This window comes from Hyaena hyaena, unplaced genomic scaffold (genome assembly GCF_003009895.1).
Source record: "Hyaena hyaena isolate Hyena2069 unplaced genomic scaffold, ASM300989v1 scaffold_4, whole genome shotgun sequence".
Lineage (NCBI taxonomy): Eukaryota > Metazoa > Chordata > Mammalia > Carnivora > Hyaenidae > Hyaena > Hyaena hyaena.
In genome coordinates this window covers 6,663,702-6,683,274 of record NW_024080636.1, presented here as the reverse complement: position 1 = coordinate 6,683,274, position 19,573 = coordinate 6,663,702, and the positions used below count along the sequence as shown (strand labels likewise).

Sequence of the window (19,573 nt, the reverse complement as noted above, 5' to 3'; positions counted from 1 at the left end):
CCGCTCCCCCCCTGCTCCGGAGCCACAGTCTCACCAAGAGAGAAGGCAGAGCCACACCTTACGTGACCAGTTACAGGAGCAAGGCCAACTCCCAGAAGCCCTGTGGGGACAGAGACCTCACAGGGGAGGGCGGTTCACTTCTTAGTAAGTCTATATTTTATTCTCTTTCACTCAACAGAATAAGATTTTCGCATTTCAAAGCAGGTATGAGACGGCCACGACCTCCTTGCTCCCCTGGCGCCAGACAGCAGGCCTCTCCCACGGGGTCCGGCCCTCAGGCGGCCACGCCCTGGAGGCTCCGGGAGGGGGTCATTTGGCAAGGCTGCTCCAGGGACACGGAGGGAGAGTCGCCCACCTCTGGCCCCCTGTGCGGCCAGGACCCTCCCCCCGCTCTCTTTGGTATCTTAGGCAGCGGAGGCGCCCCGGGCCAGGCCCCGGCCCTCGCCTGCGCCCCGTCCTGGCCAGCGCCCTGGAAGGCAGGCTGCTCCGGCGAGGCCTCTCCTCGGCCACGGGCCTGTGGCCACGGCAGCGCGGGCCCCGGCTCACTTCTTGTAGTGATTGGGGGCGTCGGCGAAGGCAAACTTGAGGCGGTAGGCCTCGGCCAGCAGCAGGCTGACGTCTTCATCGCCCCAGCGGGCCGTGGGCAGGTTCTGAAGGAAGAGCAGCAGCTCCTGGGGGAGAGACAAGCCTGGGTCAGAGCGGGTGACAGCGGCGGGGTGGGGCTCCCTTTGGTGGGGGGGCCTGGCCACCCGTGAGGGCTCGCGGAGGGGGCTCGCGGCTTCCTAGACCCCGTGAGTCGTGTCCCCTCCCCTCTGCACCCCGAAGGGCCGCAAGCCCCGTGGCCAGGAGGGAGCCCCTCACACGGCCCCCAGTCCTTTTTGGCGATGCCTCTGGGACGGAGGGCAGTGCCACCCACGCTTCACAGCTGCGACCCCCCGAACAGGCCCCTCGGGCTCCACGGTCAGGTGCGGGTCGGGTGGGGCCTGGTTGCAGGCGCTGCCTCACCCCACAGCCCCGCAGAATCCCCTCAGGGGTAGGGCCCCCACCCCCTGGCCCAGGCGGACTTCGGGCCAGGTTTCTGTGACATTCCCTCAGCAGGGACGTGAGGGGCACCGTGGACAGGTGTATGCCCCCCAAGCCTACCAGGCAGGTGCACACCAGGTGGGCACACGCTGGGTGGGCGGGGGGCCAGGGAGCCCCTGTCACTATCCTCGCTTGATAGTCTGTTTCCAGAAAAGACCAGGCTGGAGCGCCTCGGCTGCCCCCAGCCCACCCCACAGGGCACACAACTCTCAAGAGCTCACAGTCTGCAAGCCAGAGTCAGGGATACTGAGGAAAGCGCTGGAAAGGAGAAACACAGCCCGGGGCCACAGCGACGCAAGGGCCCTGCGCGCTCACTGGCCCCTCTGACAGACCCCAGTTCTCGTCCAGGGCGACTGGCAACACTGAGGCGGGGGTGGGTCTGGGGCACAGACCCCAGCACCGGGGGGGTTTAGCAGGAGTGGGAGGGGCTGTGCGGCCGGAATGGCTTCTCGGGCGGGGGTTCTCCGGGGAGGAGAATCGGGGGCCTGGGCCACTGATCAGGTCAGCACGAGGCCTGGGCCAGGGCTCCCTGTCAGGGGCGGGCCTGCACCCTGTGGACAGCCTGCAGCTCTGGCCCCTCCCACTGGCCCAGCCCCCCCCAGAAGCCGGATCTGAGGGAGCCCAAGGACGGCTGGGGTCCTACGGGGCTGGTGCCACCCCTCTGAAGGTCCCAGCAGGGGACAGGGGACAGGGAGGGCACCAGACTGGGGCTGCTCCTCCCTGACTGCCTGAGACTCACACACAGGCCCCATCTGTTGAGACTCCTGTCCCTGCAAGGCTGGGACCAGGGATGGGGGGTGTGAGGAAGGGTGCCCAGGCGCTACATTCGCATCCTGGTCCCGCCCCGGGCTGACCCTCCTCTCTGAGCCCCACCCCTTTATCTGTGGGTCGGGGCCGGCTCGGTGAGCGTGGGGCCATGGGCTGTGCAGCACGCTGGGGCTCAGACCCGCCACTGTCCGCCCGGAGCCTCAGGCTCCTCGTCCACAGAGCGCGGTCTCCGTTCCCACCAGGGGCTGCCAGGGCCGGGTGCGGAGTTGCGCGGCGCCTCCTGCCCGGCGTGCCGTGCAGGGTGCCCCCCCGCCCGCCCACGAGCAGCCCCCAGGACCCCCTCCACCGGTGCCTCACCGCTGCCGCTTTACCCCTTCCTCAACCCCATTTCCTTTTGCATTTTGGATACTTTCTGGGGGCCTTTAAATTGAATTCGCAGAGCAAATTTCAGTGGCAGAATGTCCCCAGGGGCAGATCAGCATCAATCTGCTGTCTTTCACCATTAGGTGCAACTTACACGGACGCCAATCCAATTCTGAGCAGGTCGTAAATAAATACCTTTGGTTTTATTTTTAATCCACTTCGCTTCATATTATCATGACCTCGCTACTTGCAAGGTGAGAAGCAATACCCTCCCATTACGGTAACTCAGCAACCCCGCTGCACACGCAATTTCAGAATCTAATTTAGTCCCCCAGGTTCACTGGACGGAGGGAGAGTAGAAAAGCCCGGAGCCTCACTGCCTGCAATGCTAAAGAAGGAAAAATCTATCGGGGTGACCTTTACGGGAGGCAAAGAACACAACCACACGCGTCCTTAAATACAGATTTCTTTTTTAAAAAGGCCCGTCTCATCGACGCATCGGGCGGAGACGGCTCTGATCCGGGAAGGGCGGCACGGTTATTGGCCGTGAGCTGTTTTGCGTTACCCACATCACACAGGTCAAGGGCCGTCAACGGGTCACGTCCCAGGGGCCCGGCTCTCCCTGGGGTGGGTCTGCCTGCGAAACAATGGTGGACGGGGGGCTGAGTCGGGGCCCCATCAGAGGCCCAGTCCTGCAAACCGCAGAGGGAACGGGGCTCCGTGAACAGTGCTCTGCCCTGTGAGCGGACGTGACAAGTAGGGGAAGGTTTGCTCACAAGTAGGGGAAGGTTTGCTCACAAGTAGGGGAAGGTTTGCTCACGAGCTGCCGTCCTCGGAAATCAGATGCGTGGGGCCCCTGGAACTCTGCCCGCTTTGTTCCACGAGACGCCACCCCATCAGTACAGCCGCAGCAAGAGTGCCCCCCCCCACCCGGTGCACGTGCTGCTCCCCGCTGGCCTGTTACCACAGGCTCCGCGGTCACGTGACCTGTGCCGTCCACAGTGAGGGCCCCGCCCCCACGCCTGGAGCCCTGCGCTCTGAGCCCCGTCCCCACGTCAGGATCAGCCCGGTGTTCCGGAACCCCGCTAACACCCAGGCCGAACCACAAACCACGGGGCAGACTCCTGGGGGCCCTGGACATGCTGACCCGCCTCTCGGCATGACCAGCAGCTGGACTGCCCTCTGGGCACTCTGACGTCCCGTCATGAGCATGTGGGTGGCAGCCACACTTCCCTGCCACAGGCCGTCCCCCGCGGAGGCCCTCCTGCATCCCCCTCCAGCGGCACCAGCGGGCCAGGAGCACACGCCCGGGTGCAGGCAGAGGTGCTGGTGTGAGCCCCCGGGGAGGCGGGTTGGAAGCCCCGAGCCGGCGTTCCCAGCAGCTCGCCACCTCGAGCAGGGCACCCTGCACCCGGAAATCCGCCCGTGGCCACGGCCTGGGCGGGTTCCAAGAGGAGCCTGCTGGCGTTAAAGAGCGAACAGCGCTTTGGCTCCGGGTGCTTCTCACCCAAAGGGGTTTATATTTCCAGTCTGGTGAGTTACAGCACCGTGTGCGAAGCAGGACGGTCTGTGTGTCCCAGGAGGGAGGACGTGGGGACACACCAGTATACTTGGGCTCCAGAAACGTGGCAGGGGTCCCCTCCCACGCCCCCAGAGTTCTCTGCTCGGAGCGTGGGCTGCAGCGCAGGAGGCAGCCAGCCACGACTCCACCATCTGAGGACCCGGGTCCAAGCCCCGCTCTGCTGCATCATGACTCCACGGCCCTCTGCCACGAGGCGATCTGGCTCCCCTGTGACATCTACGGGTCCACGTACCCCTGCACCCCTGAAACAAAACGTCCGGTCCACGGTGGCGCTCAGTGTCAGAGAAGGGTGTGCTTGGCGGCCCAGGGGTCTGCCGCTACCGGGCTCAGATCCCAGTCCTGCCTCCGTTGGTCATGTGACCCTGGCAAGCCTCCCGACTCTACCTCAGTCCCTGTGTGTAAATGCGGACAGGAACGTCCCTCCCTGAGTTGAGAACCTGTGCAAAGTGCTCGTGACAGGGTCCGTGGGTACAAAGCACAAGCTAAGGGTCCCCTGCTCTGTGAGGACCCAACCACCACTACTGAGTTGTTAGTAGGATTCAGTCCTTGCCAGCACTCAGTCGTTACTTCCGTGATTACCCTTTGTGGTCAAAGTAACAGTCGTAGTGGCGGGAGCAGCACTTTTGGTAGAGAAATGATCATCCGTGGAAAAGAGTTCAGTGGGCGAATTTAATAAGAAATGCAACTCGCACCGGACGGCCCGCCCAGAGGGGCAGTGCGGGCATGCAGCAGGCAGGGGGGACAAAGTCCAAGGGAGGAAATGCATGCCAGGCGCCAACCCGCAGCTGTGGACGGGGGAGGCCCGAGCCTGTGCGGTGGCCCCGAGGCTGGTCATTCTGAGAGGCTGACAGCGAGCCGAAGGGGACACTGCTTTTCAGCCTCTTCGGCCCAGATTTTCAAGTTCTAATGTCAGATACAAAATGAGCTATGATGACCTTAAAACAGTCCCAAGGGACTGACCGAGCACATAAGCTGTTTCACGCATCAACGGGAAAGCCCAAGCCGTCACCTGCCTCTGTGCTGGCATCACGCCTACATGGCTGACGTACCCTCTGCCAGCCGACTGGCCTCCCTGGAGCCGTGTGATGGCCCCACGGCCTCCCCGTGCAGCTGACAGACCCTGGGCCACTCAGAGGGACGCTGCCCACCTGCCTGGGCCACAGGGCTCCGGGCTCCAGGCCCCAAGAACACACCTCTTTGCCCGTGAGGGTGTGCGGCCCTCCCTGGGCACCAGGACGTCGGGTGTAAGTGGTGTGGTCAGCACCCAGCGGTGTAAGCAGGTGCCTCCCACCGGAACGGCAAGTCAGGAGCCACTGGGAGACGGGAACAGGACAGACTCCAGGGAGGTCAGACACTCCTGCCCTCTCGCAGCAGAAGCCCAGCTCGTGCTGCGGTGGGGACCGAGCGACAGGAAAATGAATGCGAAATATGGGACGTTTGGTCCTGCACAGTCACAAATGGCCTCCTGTCCGCCGGCCCCCGCTGGGCCCCCACGGGTGTGCGTCACGGAGAGCACACCCCAGACTTCTAGAAGGGCCTCCCGTCAGCCCGGCCATCACAGAGCCCCGTGGGTCCACAGCATAGAGAGCAAATCCGGGCTGCAAATAAGAAGTCTGCACAGAATCTGTAAAGTCTTAACAGTTCTTATGTTGACTATAGGTTGAAAGACAGTATTTCAGATTTCTGGGTTAAATAAAATATTAGTAATTTCACCTGGTTTTCTCCACTTCTGTGGGGCCATCAGAATATTTAAGACTTCCCACACGACGGGGATTGCGCTCCAGTGGACGGCACTACTCTAAGGAACACGAAAATACCGCTTCTCGGCTGTGCCCCCCAATCCCGGGGCAGCCTGGCCTGCAGACGGCGCGGACCAGTGCCTCCCTCCATGGGACCCTCTGGCAGACAGAACATTCCGGAAGGCCCCCACAGACAGCAGGAAGGGCAGAACACGTCAACGCCTGCTCCTCCGTGTGGTGTGGCACGGAGCACACAAGAGGTCGGCTTAAAAGCTGTTCAAGTCAGGGGTTTACAAATTGCCAACTCTCAGAGACGAATAAATTAATCCTGACGGGGCTAAAAGGGCCCAATTGCCGACTCTTATTATGTCTCCCCTTAACCGAGAAGGAAGAAACAGGAGTCCCTCGCTGACTCGCCAGTCAGGTAGCAGGGCTAATTGGTTTAATTCACTTTCCCATCCACATTCTGACGTTTGATTTGTGCGGCTTGGCTAGAAAACCCAACGGCTCGGCGGCAAGGCAGGCCTTGGTGCTGCCCGGGGGCCTGGGGGCTGGGCCTCAGGCACCCCCGGCCCGTCTTCTGGGGGAGGAGACTGAGGCACAGGCAGGCGGGGCGCCTGGTGCTGGCAGCCGGGTGGCAAGGGGAGGCCGGAGCCCCACGGCCAGCAACCCTGGGCCCTGAGGCCCTCATCCAGGAGATGGGGACCGTGACAGGGGCCACCTCCAGGCTTGGGGGTCAGCGGCTTATTGCTGAGCTGGCAGCAGAACAGGTGCTCTGGGAAGGTGCCAGCCGCGTGCCTGTCATCCTGTCCACACCCGAGGTCCCGGCTGCTGCCTGCACCCCCTCAGAGGAAACAGGAGCAGCCCCTACCAGGGCTGTGCTGAGGACGGAGGGGTCCACGCATGCCGTGGCATGACGACTGGCACGCTGGAGCCCACTGCCATGCCGCCACTGCCGCCGCCACCGTGCCACCACCCTCACCGCCACCGCCACCACCATGCTACCACCACTGCCACCGCAACCACCGCCACGCGCCATCCTACTCACGACTGAAGGTGAACAGCACCTGTGTCCTCCGGGCACCGACCTGCAGCCTCTGTGCCGCTCCAGCCTCCCGCCCTCCCCGCCCCCGGGCAGCTCCTCGGAGCACGCGGTGCAGGGGGCCGGGGAAGCCATGGCCCCGGAGAGCCGGCAGAGGAACAGGGCACTTTCACTCCTGTCTGGGCAGGAGCTGCTGGGGTTTGATCCATATTCAACATAAAATCTCTGTTCTTGGGAAGTACATGTGTAAAATACCAGATAAACAGTAGCCCAGATTAAATTATACCACAAGGGCCTGAGGCGTCTGCCACAGTGCAGGTGGCCGGGGAGACTCAGGGAGCTAGTGGCTGGGCCTCACCGGGCACCTGCAGGGGCGGGGAAGGGGCGGGGCAGGCACGCAGGGCGAGCGTGGGAGCCGGGCGCCTTCGGCCCTTTCCCCTGGACGGCATGGCCCCTCCCCTGCCGTGGATGCCCTGAGTCCCCTCCGGGCGGCCCACCTGGCCCAGGCACGCCTCCTGCGGGGACGGCGCCAGCCCTGCTCTGATGTCCCCACGGTCTGTGGGAGCAGGCGTGGCGGTGGCGGCTGCGGACTGGACGGCTATTCACCCTGCTCTGTCTGGCCGCCAGGGCTGTCGTTTTGCATCAGTAGTCGGTCAACTGCCAAGCTGTCCTCCGTCCGCCGCTCACTTTGTGCCACGCATCGCTCTGAACTGCGGCTGTGACAACCCATCCTGGAGTCCCCGCCCCTACTCCCTGTTGCCTGGGCACCGGCCACGGCTGCAGGAGGGGCCCTCCCTTCTGCGTTACCCCTAATCTATCCCACGTGGCGCCCTTTCTGTGAATGGATGAACGATCACAGGACAAGACCTGACATGTGGTGGACACGAAAGTCGCCGCTCAGGAGGCCACGCGGATGCTCGCCCGGTGTCTGACCCGAGTCCTCTCCTGCGTCCCCATCAGATGCTGACCCAGCCCAAGAAGGGGGCCACCCTGCCCTCTCCAGCGCGGTGGCTCCGCTGTGATGTCCTCATGGTCGCAGCCTCACCTCACTCACCTCTAGGACAGGGAGCGGCTGGGCAGCACCCCCCACCCCCCGCCACTTCCGCCCCCACCCCCAGACCTACGGCAGCTGATTTCTTTGACAATCCGGTTATTAGTTTGAAAATCTTGTCAAGATCTGGACCAAACCAGGGCTAAAAATAGAAGGCTGGTGACAGCGGCTGGGACGGCCGGCCAGCTGCCAGGCTCGCCAACCCGCTGGTGACAGCCTTCCACAGGGTGCAGAATCGAAGGCGACACCGGCGTAGAGTGATCTGAGGGCCCCGAGGGCTCGGGGAGGCGAGCCGTCCTTGTAATTAATTTGGTATTTCTTCTCCGCAAATGGAATTCTAAGCAGAAAAACACCTTTGGGTCCTGAAAACACGAGCTCGGTGTGAGCGCCCCAATCCTGGCAGATCTTTCGCTTCACGTGTCTGCACTGGCTGAGGGGCGTCCCGTCCGCACACGGGAGAATCTGAAGTCCCCGCGTGACAATCAGGGCCCGCCTCCTCCCCTGGGCTCCTCTCTGCTTCGCAGGGCGTGCGTGCGGGCGGCCAGTCACAGACGCGGGGCACCGAGATGTCGCTGCGAGGCGCCCACGAGGAGGGCCCGTGAGGGAAGGACGCGCACGTCCAGGGGGGAGGCCCTGCTCGCCACCTCCAGCCGCCCCGGTGCCAGGCCCCCGGTCCTCCCCACTTCCTGAAGCCCCCGCCCCCAGGATCCCCGGCCTGAAGCCCCGCCCACTGCCTGGCCACCCTTCCCTCCTGAGTGCCAGGCCCTCTCCGCCCCTGCAGCCCTCCCGGGCGAAGGTCACCCCCTTCTCTGCCCACGGCATGACCACGCCCTGACTCCAGCCTTGCGGGTCTGATGGCTGCACACCTGCACGCCCCTGGCCTCTGCATGGCATCTAAAAGTGTCTCAAACTGGTCATGGCACCCCCTGCGCTGGCCCCGCCCGCGGGTCTGCTGCGCTGGCCCCGCCCTCCCCTCCGCCCGCGCTGGCCCCGCCCCCTCCCTGTGCTGGCCCCGCCCCCTCCCCTGAGCTGGCCCCGCCCTCCCCTCCGCCCGCGCGGGCCCCGCCCCCCTCCCCTGTGCTGGCCCCGCCCTCCCCTCCCCCTGCACTCAACTGCGACCAACACGAAGGCGCGCACTCTACCCCCCGCGGCCCCGGGTTGCGGCTGAGACCCCGCAGCTTCCTCCCTAGCGGAGAGAAGGGCCTCCAGGTGGGGCCGCGGCCGGAGCCCAAGCACCAGCACATTCCGCAGCCACACAGGCACTGTCCACGGCTCCGACTACACGGGAGGGACACCGGCTTCCTGAGCGGATCTCACAGGCTCACCGGCAACACGGCATTTCCCCTGCGGAGGCCGGCGGGAGCCCCGCCGAGGCCAGTGCTCACGCCGGCGCAGGCGGGGCCGCTGGCCTGTCTCGGGCCTCGGGCCGGGGAGCCGGGGAGAGTGTGCCCAGAGCCACAGGACTGGAGGGCAGCACACGGCAGGGAGGTGCCGCCCCGAGGTGGCAGGCCCGCGCCACCGGCTCCCGGTGAGGAGCGTGTGAGGCTGTGCGAAGTGCCGGACCCCCACGGGGTGGGCCCGGCAAGCCGGTCCTGGGTCCGCCCTTGGGGACCACACACCGTGCGACCCTGGGCCCCATTTCCCACAGCATGAAACTGGCGAGAACAAGGTGCCCAGCCCCACCGGGCACAGCAAGGGCTAGCACGAGAGGACGAAGGGAAGGGGCTCTGCGGTGACTGTGTGCTCCCTGGCACGTGCCGCGTGGCCACCACTCTCCACCCGTGGGCCTCCTGCGTCCTGGTCCGGTGGATGCAGGGGGAGAAATGTTTTCCTCTCTGGTTACGACTGGCAGCTTCTGGTTCTGGTGAACGCAGGGGCCACTGGCTTGGTCCTAGTATTACTTCTCAGCCCTCCCCTGAGCTGTCTTGGCACTGGGGCCCGCTCCCGCCACCCCAGAGCCCAGGCCCGGCCGTGGTCACAGCACCTCCACTCCCACACCCCGGAGCCCAGGCCCGGCAGTGGTCACAGCACCTCTGCGCCTCAGATGACCTGCTGTTACTTCACCCACAGCCTCTGAAAACTGGTTTTCCTGCCACTCAGAACCTCGCTTTTGACCAATCCCCGCCTGTCTAGCTGCAGGAACTCAGTAGGCAGACGCTCTTAGGCAGGGTCTGGTCGGCGGTATTGGAGGATGGAGTGCGTGAGCGGGTGTGCGCCCACCGCAAGGCTGTGGGGAGACCCCGCCTGTCCCCCTCCAGGCTCAGCAGGAAGACACCTCTGGCTCCTGGCCTAGAATGCGGGCGCACAGCTCGTCAGGAATGCCATTGGACTGATGACCTCAGAGTGCTTATGGGCAGGCGTGGGTGCATGCCACCCACATAGGTGGATGGACACTAGGCGGCGCGGCACAGTGCCAGCCACGCCCAAAGACGCCACTGCGCCCAGGCTCCCTGCCTCTGGGAACGGAGCTTACGGAGTTCCCTCACATCCCTGCAGGTGCTTCGTCGTCTCCTCCGTCCGGCAACTGTACCCAAAGGCTGCAACTTGATTGTAGGGCTGAGCCGGGAGCCCGGGGTCCCCAGCTCCTTCCCACAGCCCCACCCCCCGATTTGGCATAGGAATGGTGGGCTCTCGGGTGAAAGAGCCTCACAGTGGGTGACCCGAGAGCTTCCGCATGACTGCACTGGAAGGTTCTCTCTGCCACAGAGAACACCCCACAGCTGACGTGGACCCACGTGAGGTTGTGAAGGTTATACAATCGGGGAGCACACTTACGAAAGAAAATAAAGGTCAAATACGAGTACAAAATCAGAAGTGCAAGCACGTGGGGACTTAGAAAGGAAAAAGGAATCGGAAGCGTGTACATTATGTTTAAAGCTGGTAAGAGCACAGACCACAACTGGCAGAAAAGTACGACTGTCGTGAATCCCCTGACGCATCCGTAGCAGACTTCCCCCAGGCCTCGCCGCGTTTTCCTAGTTGCCGCTTCCTGCAGCAGCGCTCCTGTAAGAGCAGGCTTGTGGGGGGGACAGAAGGCACCACAGTGGCGACCACACCTGGGGTACCCCCCCTCTCGGGGCTCTGGGAACAAGCTGGGCCTTTCTGGTTGTCACGACACCTGCGAGCACAGAGCGGCCGCCCCCTGCCTCCCTGCCCTCCCTGGGTCAGCCCCTGCTCGAGCCCCCAGCTGTCACCTGGGGACATGAAGGGTGGTGCCCACCCGGGGGGCCCTTCAGCAGGGGACGCGGGCAGGGGCCCTGGGCCAGCTCTGCCCCCTCATCCCCACAAGTGGTACCTCACGGGCCGCGGCTGCCAAAGGACACAGCGATTGTGCCAACCCGATGCTGCTGCTGTGGCATAAGGCCAAATCCACGTAGCCCACAGGGCCTGCGTGTGGACTGCCCACCCCCTGTGACCCTCGTCACAGCAGCTCTGGTGACGGTCACCATCTATGCAGCCGGGCCAGCTGCACCAGGCTGCTCATGGCCCCAAACTCACGTGGTCTGACAAGCACAGGACCTCCCAGGCCTGCAGCCTATCCCCTGCAGGGACCTGGGCAACAGCAGCGGCCGTGTGCCCGGGCACAGCGGGCAGGGTGTGTGTGTTGGGGCCGGCGGGCGTGTCTGCACACTGCCCACGGGACCAGCAAAGGCGGGCCCTGGGGAGGAACACCTGCCGGACAGCCCGTGGCTGTCTTCCCGGAGCCCCTCCCGGCTGGCATCATTTCCTGAGGCCTTCAGCAGGGCCCAGCAGGTGGGGCTGGTGGGTTCTGGGTGTGGAGAAGTCCCCTCACCCTTATGCTGCGCCTGTGACCTGCCACTGGAGAGGGCCCGCAGGGCGCCCTAACAGAGACCCTCCGAGGATGAACAGGCATATTCTGAGGCAGGAGCTTTGCGAATGCAAACGCCCCGCTCCAGCCGGCTTAACCATGCACTCCACTGCAGGTCTCCAGCCTGGTGTGACACGGGGACAGCTTCCCGAGGCCGGAGAGATGGGGCCCAGCTCAGGAAGGCGGGAAGTGGGGGCTGTGGAGGCAGGCTCACTTTCTACAGAAGAAGCCAAACGCACCGGTATTTAATTGGGTGCGTGGGAAGGTTCTGTGCTTCCTGTCTGCAAGCACAAAGCGCCATGACCCCACCGTCCAGGGCACCTGGCCTTGCTGGGAGTGCGGGGCAGGCCAGGGGCCTTCAGGAAGTCTCTGACGGAAGGACTGACCTGCGTGAGACCCGGAGGAGAGCGTGGTGCAGGGCACCGAGTGACAGGAGGCCCCTCTCATGTCTCCAGGATGCTGCAGGCCCCCCAGGCTTGCCCCCCCTGCCCCGGTCCCGCCAGGTCTCTGGGACCTACGCCTGGGCAGGCCCCTCCGGGCAGGGACCGGGGTTCCGGCTTCAGCAGCTGAGCCTGCCCCGCAGAGCACGTGCAGGCCTGCGGGCGTCTGTCTGAAGCACAGGGTCCCCAGGGGACATGGCGGGCAGTGCGGCCAGAAGGCACCCTGTGCTCCCTGGGGCCCAGCTGTGATTCAGATGGTCACTGCCGACCCGGGGACAGGACTGCTCCGTGGAGGCTGGAGGATGGGCACACTGCTGGCCACATTTAAAACGCAAGCATATTCCCAGAAGCAGTTCAAAACTAGCCAGCCTGCACAGCAGGGCTCTCACACCCTGATCCCAGGCACACCTGGCTGCACAGTCTGTTGAAAGGACACTGTCCTCTTCAGGAGTGTTAAAGGGTCACTGCCAAGTACTCCAGACCTGTGATTTACAGACTTACGGGAGACTTTCATCAGCCCACGGAGGTGTTTACAGAGTAGATTCTCCCCGCCCCCCATCTGATCTGCTGAGGTCCTCAGTGACAGAGGGGACACTGCCCAGCTCAAGCTGGCCAGCTGTGGTGGGGTGGGGGCAGAGACAGAGGCGGCTCCAGGTTGTGACCACCTGCCCAGCACCCCTCCCTGGGGAGACAGAGCCAGGGTTTCCAGGAAAAGAGGTCCTTCTGGAGGCCAAGGCTTGGGTCAGAGCACTCTCCTCCCCCAGCACCTTCTGGGGGGCTGCATGGTTCCTTATAGCATCTCCAAAAGGCAGCCATACTCAGGATGTATGAAGGATTCAACCATGGCCCTTATCACTTGAGATCCTTGAGGGCAAAGGCCCAGACAGCCTAGGCCCCAAAGGGCTCAAACTTCACAGTACCAACTGGAGCAGGGCATGTATCCAATTCAATATTGAGTCGTGGATGGATGGGTGGATAAATGAGTGGATGGACAAGTGGCTGGAGGGAAGAATGGAGGAATGGATGACTGGATGGATAAGTGGATGAGTAGATGGAGAGACGAATGGGTGGGTGAATAGAGAGAGGAATGGAGGAATAGACTGATGAATGGATGGGCAGATGGATGGGAGGAAGGATAGAGAAATGGAGGGATGGAGGGATGGATAAGTGGATGAGTGGATAGAGAGATGGATGGATGGGTAGGTGGATGGATGGATGGGTGAATGGATGGAGGATAGAGGGATGGACAGATGGATGGGTGGATAAACAGATGAGTGGATGGAGTGATGGATGGATGAGTGGAGAGATGGATGAGTAGATGGATGAGTGGATGGAGGGATGGATGGGTAGATGGACAGGTGGATGTGTAGATGAGTGGATGGATGGGTGGGTGGGTGGGTGGATAAATGGGTGAACAGATAGGTAGATGGGTGGGTGGCAGGTAGCTGGACAGGTGGAGACATACAGAAAACTTCTGGGACAGGCCTGAAAGCAGGCTCCGTGGCTCAATTCTCCCCCCTCACCCCATCCCCTCCTATATCTGGAGGCTAGCTACTTCCACGAGCAGCCAACCTCCGCATGAGGCCTGTGGGGTCACAGCTGCGGCAGATCCAGGGGTATGTTCCCAGCACCCAGCAGAGGGCCTGGCACACAGGAGCCTTATTTTGTGTTCAATTAGCACTGTTACTGATAAAACTGATGCATAAAAATGAACGCATTACATGCCAGTAACCATTGCATGAAACAGGAAATTTAGTCCCATTCACAGAATAGTACCCAGTTGAGTCCTATATGTAGTCTTTAATCTAAAGCATTACCGAAGTCATCTCCTTCCTCCCTCCATCCTCTGGAAAACACCACAAAAGATCCAACTTTTCAAAGAACCCCACCTACTAAACACGGGCAACAAAGGAAAAGTTGTGCCCCTTGAAACAGGTGTTTGGTAAAACCCCCTCTGTCTCCATTTCTTTTCATAGAATCCTGAGGCCCATTTCTGACTGATGAGGCCGGAGGGGCTGCCCGAGGCACTGGCCACGGGCAGGAGGGCCCAGGTGGAGCGGGACTGCCCTGGGGTCAGAGTCTGCCGGGTGACGACAACGCTGGCCGGGTCAGTCTCTTTGGAATCCAGATCTGGAACAAGAGCCCTCTGCTAGGGCTGTTTCAAGGATTAAACGTGTGCATGCAAAGGGCACAGTGAGCCCCGCAGAAGCCGTCCAAAGCAGGGGGCAGCCCCTAGGAGAGGTCAGTGAGAACAAGATGATGTGATCGAGGCCCTCAGCCTGCAGCAGCGCAGGAGTCTGGACCCCAGGCCGGCGCTGGTAGGAGGTCGGTGCTGAGACACCCCAGCACGTGGCAAGCGGCCATCACTGGGCTTGACCCAGAGCAGCACCGGGGACCCCCAGCGCCGCTCCCCAGGGCTGAGCCTCCCCCACCTGCCGGGGCTGCAGGTGGAGGGAAAGGCAGGCAGGAGCCCCCTCCCCCCACCGGTAGCACTTCCCACGATGGAGGAGACCCAGCTAAAGGAAGTGGAGCGACCGGGAAGCAGAGCCTAGGAAAGAAGAGTCGCTTCAGCACACGACACTTGGAGCCCCAGCGACTGATTTTTCCAATTGATTTCTAAACACATACAGCTCGGCTTCTGCTCGAAATTACGTTCGCTGCTCCCAACAAGGAGAAGCTGAGTTAAAAACCGCAGGGCTCCATTTGGGGTGCCGTCGCTGCTCCCAGCTACCCGACTCCAGAGTGACAGGGGCGTCATCTGGTAAGGATCATAAAAAGATAGTAACGTGGCAGGAGTGCAGACAGAATCGCAGGCTGGTATTTAAGAGCGCGATTCTAATCAGGAGCAATAATGTAACGGGAGATGCCACAGCGTCTGACTTTGTGACAGGTTCACAGGCTGGTATGCATGTTCCGGCAGGAATGAAGTTTATTACAATGGGATTATTTGGGGACAGAAAACACGGCACTGATGGCGAAGCCGCGCCCCCCAAGCGTGTGCCCTGGCGAAGGAGCCCCCCAGGCCCCGGCCCCAGGAAGCTGGCCTCCTCCGAGAGGGCCAGGGAGCAGGTGAGGGAGCCCTGCCCTGCGGTGTGGGCTCGTCACCCCGAGACCCCTGGGAAGGTGGTTTCACTCCCGTCACGGCCGTCACCCCCCCCTGCAAAGTGTCCCATGGGAGCAGCAAGCGAGCACAGGGCTTGACGCTGCCTGCCTCAGGAAAAGAGGCGGTGACCCCGCTGTCAGGAGATGCAGGAGCGGGGCCCTTCCAGGTCAACTCACCACCCCTGAGCCACGCGGACCCAGGGCCTACCCTGGCCGGGCTAAGTCACAGGCCCAAATGCAGATGGGCCCCCAGGCGGGACAGGCAGACTGGTCCATCTGGAAAGACAGAGCTGTCCCCTAAAACCCTGAAGGCCCCCCCAGGGAGGCTCTCCGAGGACATACCAGCCAGGTCGGCAGGAGAAGGCACTCGGAGTGCCCCAGAGGGACAGCGTGCCAGGCAGACACAGGGCGCCCAGCTGCAGGTAACCCCGTCTGTTGCCTGGCCCGTCCCGGAGGGGGCATGCCCGGGGCCGGGCGCCTGACCCTAAGCCAGAGCACGCAAGGCGCACAGCGAGCAGTGGGCCAGCTCAGATACGTTCACGGTCACTTTCATAAGCTATAGCTCTAGGCCATCCTTTCCTTTCTCAGTAAGTGACGGCAGGGAGTGACCCTGATGGGCCCTGCTGTGTCCCTGGGGACCCCAGGCCTCCAAGTTACAGTGGATCAGGAGTCCAATTAGGTGGCTGTGACACTGACGCCTACACGCCGCAAGGCGCCCGCCTCACTTGTACTCACAATAACCATGAGGGGCTGGCATCCTCTGACGGGCAGTCACGCTGAGCCCCAGAGATGAAGCAACCTGGACTGAGCTGGCAGAGGGCGCAGCGTGGGGCTCGGGGCAGGGGCAGCCCCCTGAAGTCAGATGTAGCCCCGGGAAAGGCCGCCCCTGTGCAGAAGGGAAGATGGGGGCGTGGCGGGGTCTTTGGCTCCTGGATAAGGGCCGGCAAGCGTCCCGTCTGGGGGTGTGAGGGGCGGCGCGGTGGCCACGGGCACGGAGGCTCAGCGGCTGCGGGCCCAGGCTGGGCGCCCGACACACTCCAGGTCCTCATGGACGCTGCTGGCCTCGCCAGCCCAGCTGAGAATCAGACACACTGAATAAGAGAGCAGCAAATGTTTCCTCTTTGCATGAGGAATTAAACATCAAGGCAAGTTCCTCCGTGTGCTTTATTGCAAAAAAAAAAAAAAACAAAAACACCCCAAAATTGAATCAAGAAATCCTATCGTGTTTGCCCTGAAAACCCTCAAGCTAACGAGGGGACCAAACGAACCTCCCTGCAGACGGAGGGCTTCCTGGACCGGGGGGCTCTCCCCAGCTCGTCCACCTCATGCTGCCCCGTCTTACTTTCCTGGACCTTTCGTGCCCGTACACGGGGTGAGGCCTTGGCCAGGACGCCGCGGCCGAGCGTGTTTACTTTGTGTGGGACCCTCCAGGGCAGGGCCACTCTGAGAGGTGACTGCAGCGACAGCGGGCCCCTGGGGCTCCATGACAGGGCTCTGGCGGAAGGGGGCCAGTGTACCCTCTGTCATCGCCTCCTCTGGACAGCGGCAGCTCCCGCCGCGAGGCGCGAGGGGAGGATTCCCGCAGCAGCCGGTTCCCCGTCGCCATCTGCGCAACTCGCTAGTACGGGTCACACCGGGAGAGGCTAAATGACCACTCAGGGTCTCATGCGCAGTGGTGGCCGTGAGGGTCCGGCCCAGGATTCCCAGTGGCCCCAGGCTCTGGGTTCACGAAGGCACGTTACAAGCCTCAACCCAAGAGGTCCCCTGCCATCTGAAATGGGCCTTTCCCAAGAAGGACTTGAACATGACCATGGGGACTGGGGCGGGGGCTGTGCCCACGGAGCAGGACTGGAGGGGGCAGGTGGGCGGTGTGGGGGGTGCAGGAGCTGGGAAGGAGGGCCGGCCCCCTGGGCCCCGCTGCCGTGACCACCTCACAGTCCCTTCGCTCCGCTGGGCTTCACCTCCACTGAAGTGAGGATCCTAGAACCTCAAAGCCCCCCACCGCTTCCTTTTCCACAGCCCAGTCCCGCTGCCGGGGCAGGCCCCCCATGGGCCTTCCTGCCCAGTGTCTCCAGGCCGAGCCGATGCTCAGCGATGAACAGAGCCCGGTTCCCCTGCGTGCGCCTGTCCCTCCCCAGCAGAGAGCCTGACACTTGGGATGCGCCACGGTCACGTCAGACACCAGGATGCAGTGGGACGGGCAGAGAAGACACGGGGGAGCGGACGGAGCCACCACGGGGCATAAGGGCTTCTTTCCACAAAGAAGGTCCAGGGGCTCGGCAGCCAGCCCAGCAAACCTCGGGTTTAGCAAGAGGACACAGCCTCGGGGACTGTGGCTCCCAGTGGCTGCAGTTCTCATTTGATTTCCTGTCCATCCCAGGTCAGCGCAGAAGGCTCCCGCGCTCCCAGCCCTCGCCGCCTGCGCAGGGACATCAGCCTTGGGGCCGACTCCATCCCCCTTTGTGGCCTCTCTCTGAAACCCCACTAATCCAAGGAGACAGCCCACAGGAGGAAGGCATCTAGGCAGTTTGGGGACCCGGCCCGCACGGCACCAGGCACACCTTGCTGAACACCGCTGGCCACACGCACGTCACACGGGCCACGCGCCCCGGCCAGCACAACGGTACTTCTACGCCAGACTCGATGGGGGCCACGAACGAACCGCTGTGCATGGAGCTCGTGACAGCTGAGAGGGAGACGTTTCAATAAGGCCTGTGATGTGATTACATTTCTCCGGGGACTGAACAGACGAGCTTCTCCCAGTTTATCCGGCTCAGATATCAAACACCATTAATGAGATAATAAGGGTCTTCTTTCAGTTAATGATTTGAACGGTGGGTGTAATTTTTTCTTTAATGGCAAGACTAATTCGCAGGCAGAAACGAGTCCCTGGCAAGGCCCACAGTGGTGGCTGCCCTCCGGCTCCGCAGCAGGGAGGCCCCTCCAAGGCTCAGGCTGGGACTGTGGGGGGGGGGGGGGGGGGGGGAAGGGCACAGGCCCACGTTCCAGACCCAGAGGGCAGGGGCTGAGGCAGGGGCTGACAGGAGACCTTCATTAGACAGGAGATCCTTTGAGGGAGGAGGAGGAGGGAACACAGCACAGGCTCCTGGGTTGGCCTGACAACCCAAGGAAGGCGCCCGGGGTGTATGACAGAGCACGGGGGAGGGGCGTGTCCTGGGCAGCGCCAGCGAGACATCGTGGGTGTGATTCATGCAAAGCTGACTCCAGTGTAGGCACGGAGGTCCGCTGCCCTCGGATCTCCTGCCAGGGGAGGAAGGGGCCCCACGAGGGCCCCAGGCAGCCTGCAGGGCACCACCAGACGCTTCCCTGGCGCGTCCCAACCTGCAGCACTGCTGGGACGGCCTGGGACTTCGGGGTGTCCGCTGGTGAACCTTGAAACCCAGACTGTGGGTAGCTGGCATCTGGCACGCAGGCTGGGGCCGCGGGGACGGCTCCCCAAGGACCTGTCCTCAGGACGGTCAGGGGCTCCACCTCTCACAAGCATGCAGTCATCATCCACATCAAGCAGTTTTTAAATAAAAACATGGAAGGATTTTTATAATTTTGCTAGAAATTATTTAGCTGTAAGTGGCATGCTCCAGTGAAAACTGGCTTCCAAGGAGTCCCGTGCACGCCTGGGGCCACCGTGAGTGACGGATCTAACCCACAGTCTACGCTCAGATCTCAGACGAGCATGAACGCTTGCTGAGGGGACAGGAAGTTACTCCGTACAGACATCACCTAAACACCTACTATTTCACTTCCTGGCGCCCAATTTTCTCCAAGTCCCAGGGGCACATACAGCCTCCAGACACCGTGGGGGCCGCCCTGCCCCAGGCTCACAACCAAACCGGGCCCCGAGTGAGGCCAAATCTCCAGGTGAACTCCGTGTCTGTCCCAGTGAGGTCAAGGCCTTCGAACTGAGACACGGGCACTTGGTAATCTTAAAGCGTGGGGTTTCCGCACGTGCCGAATGTCCCCCTGTGCCCTGACACACAGCATCTCCACCCTGGCGGAGACAACCCGGACCCCCCGCCGCGCTGTCCAGGACGTGAGAGGGCAGCACAGGACCCACAGGGGATGAGGACAGCCAGGAGTCTGGGCAGCTGAGGCCCCAGCCAAGGGGATGATGTGCACGGCCAGGAAGGGAGGCCACCGGACAGGGATGAAGCAGGAGACACACAGAGGCCCGGAGGGCGCACATGTGGCCTGGGCGTGGAGGGCGCTACAGCAGAGCCGTAGGCTGAGGGCTTCCTGGATCCAGGAGGAGCTGGTTCGGAGTAGCGGTGGCTCCCCGACAGCCCTGGGGACGGACTGGCTGGGGGCGGCACAGCACGATCGTCAGCACACGCAGGGAAGTGAGGTCAGGATATCGAGGCCAGGGCGGAGCTGAGCAGGCACCTGCCCAGTGGCTCCACATGGGGCGTGGGGCCGGGCCCCCGTGTCACCTGGATCAGGACTTCCAGGGCTGAGCGCCAGGGACCGGGGCTTTCATAGGCTTCTGGGTTGCTCGCAGTCTCTGCCGTGATGGAACAGACGGGAAGAAAACAGCTCGGCCGTGGAAAGATCAGAAG

The 19,573-nt window shown here is 62.7% G+C and overlaps 1 protein-coding gene across 2 annotated transcripts in view; it reads right to left on the bottom strand.

Annotated features, from left to right (window-relative positions):
- Positions 1-133: 133 nt before the first annotated feature.
- Positions 134-19,573, bottom strand: part of TBC1D22A (TBC1 domain family member 22A) — a 299,853-nt gene continuing 280,413 nt past the window's right edge. For both annotated transcript variants that reach the window (XM_039236992.1, XM_039237000.1), the window contains exon 13: positions 134-671. In XM_039236992.1, the coding sequence (XP_039092923.1) occupies positions 543-671 (129 nt within the window). In that variant the 3' untranslated portion in view covers positions 134-542. The remainder of the gene's footprint in view (positions 672-19,573) is intronic.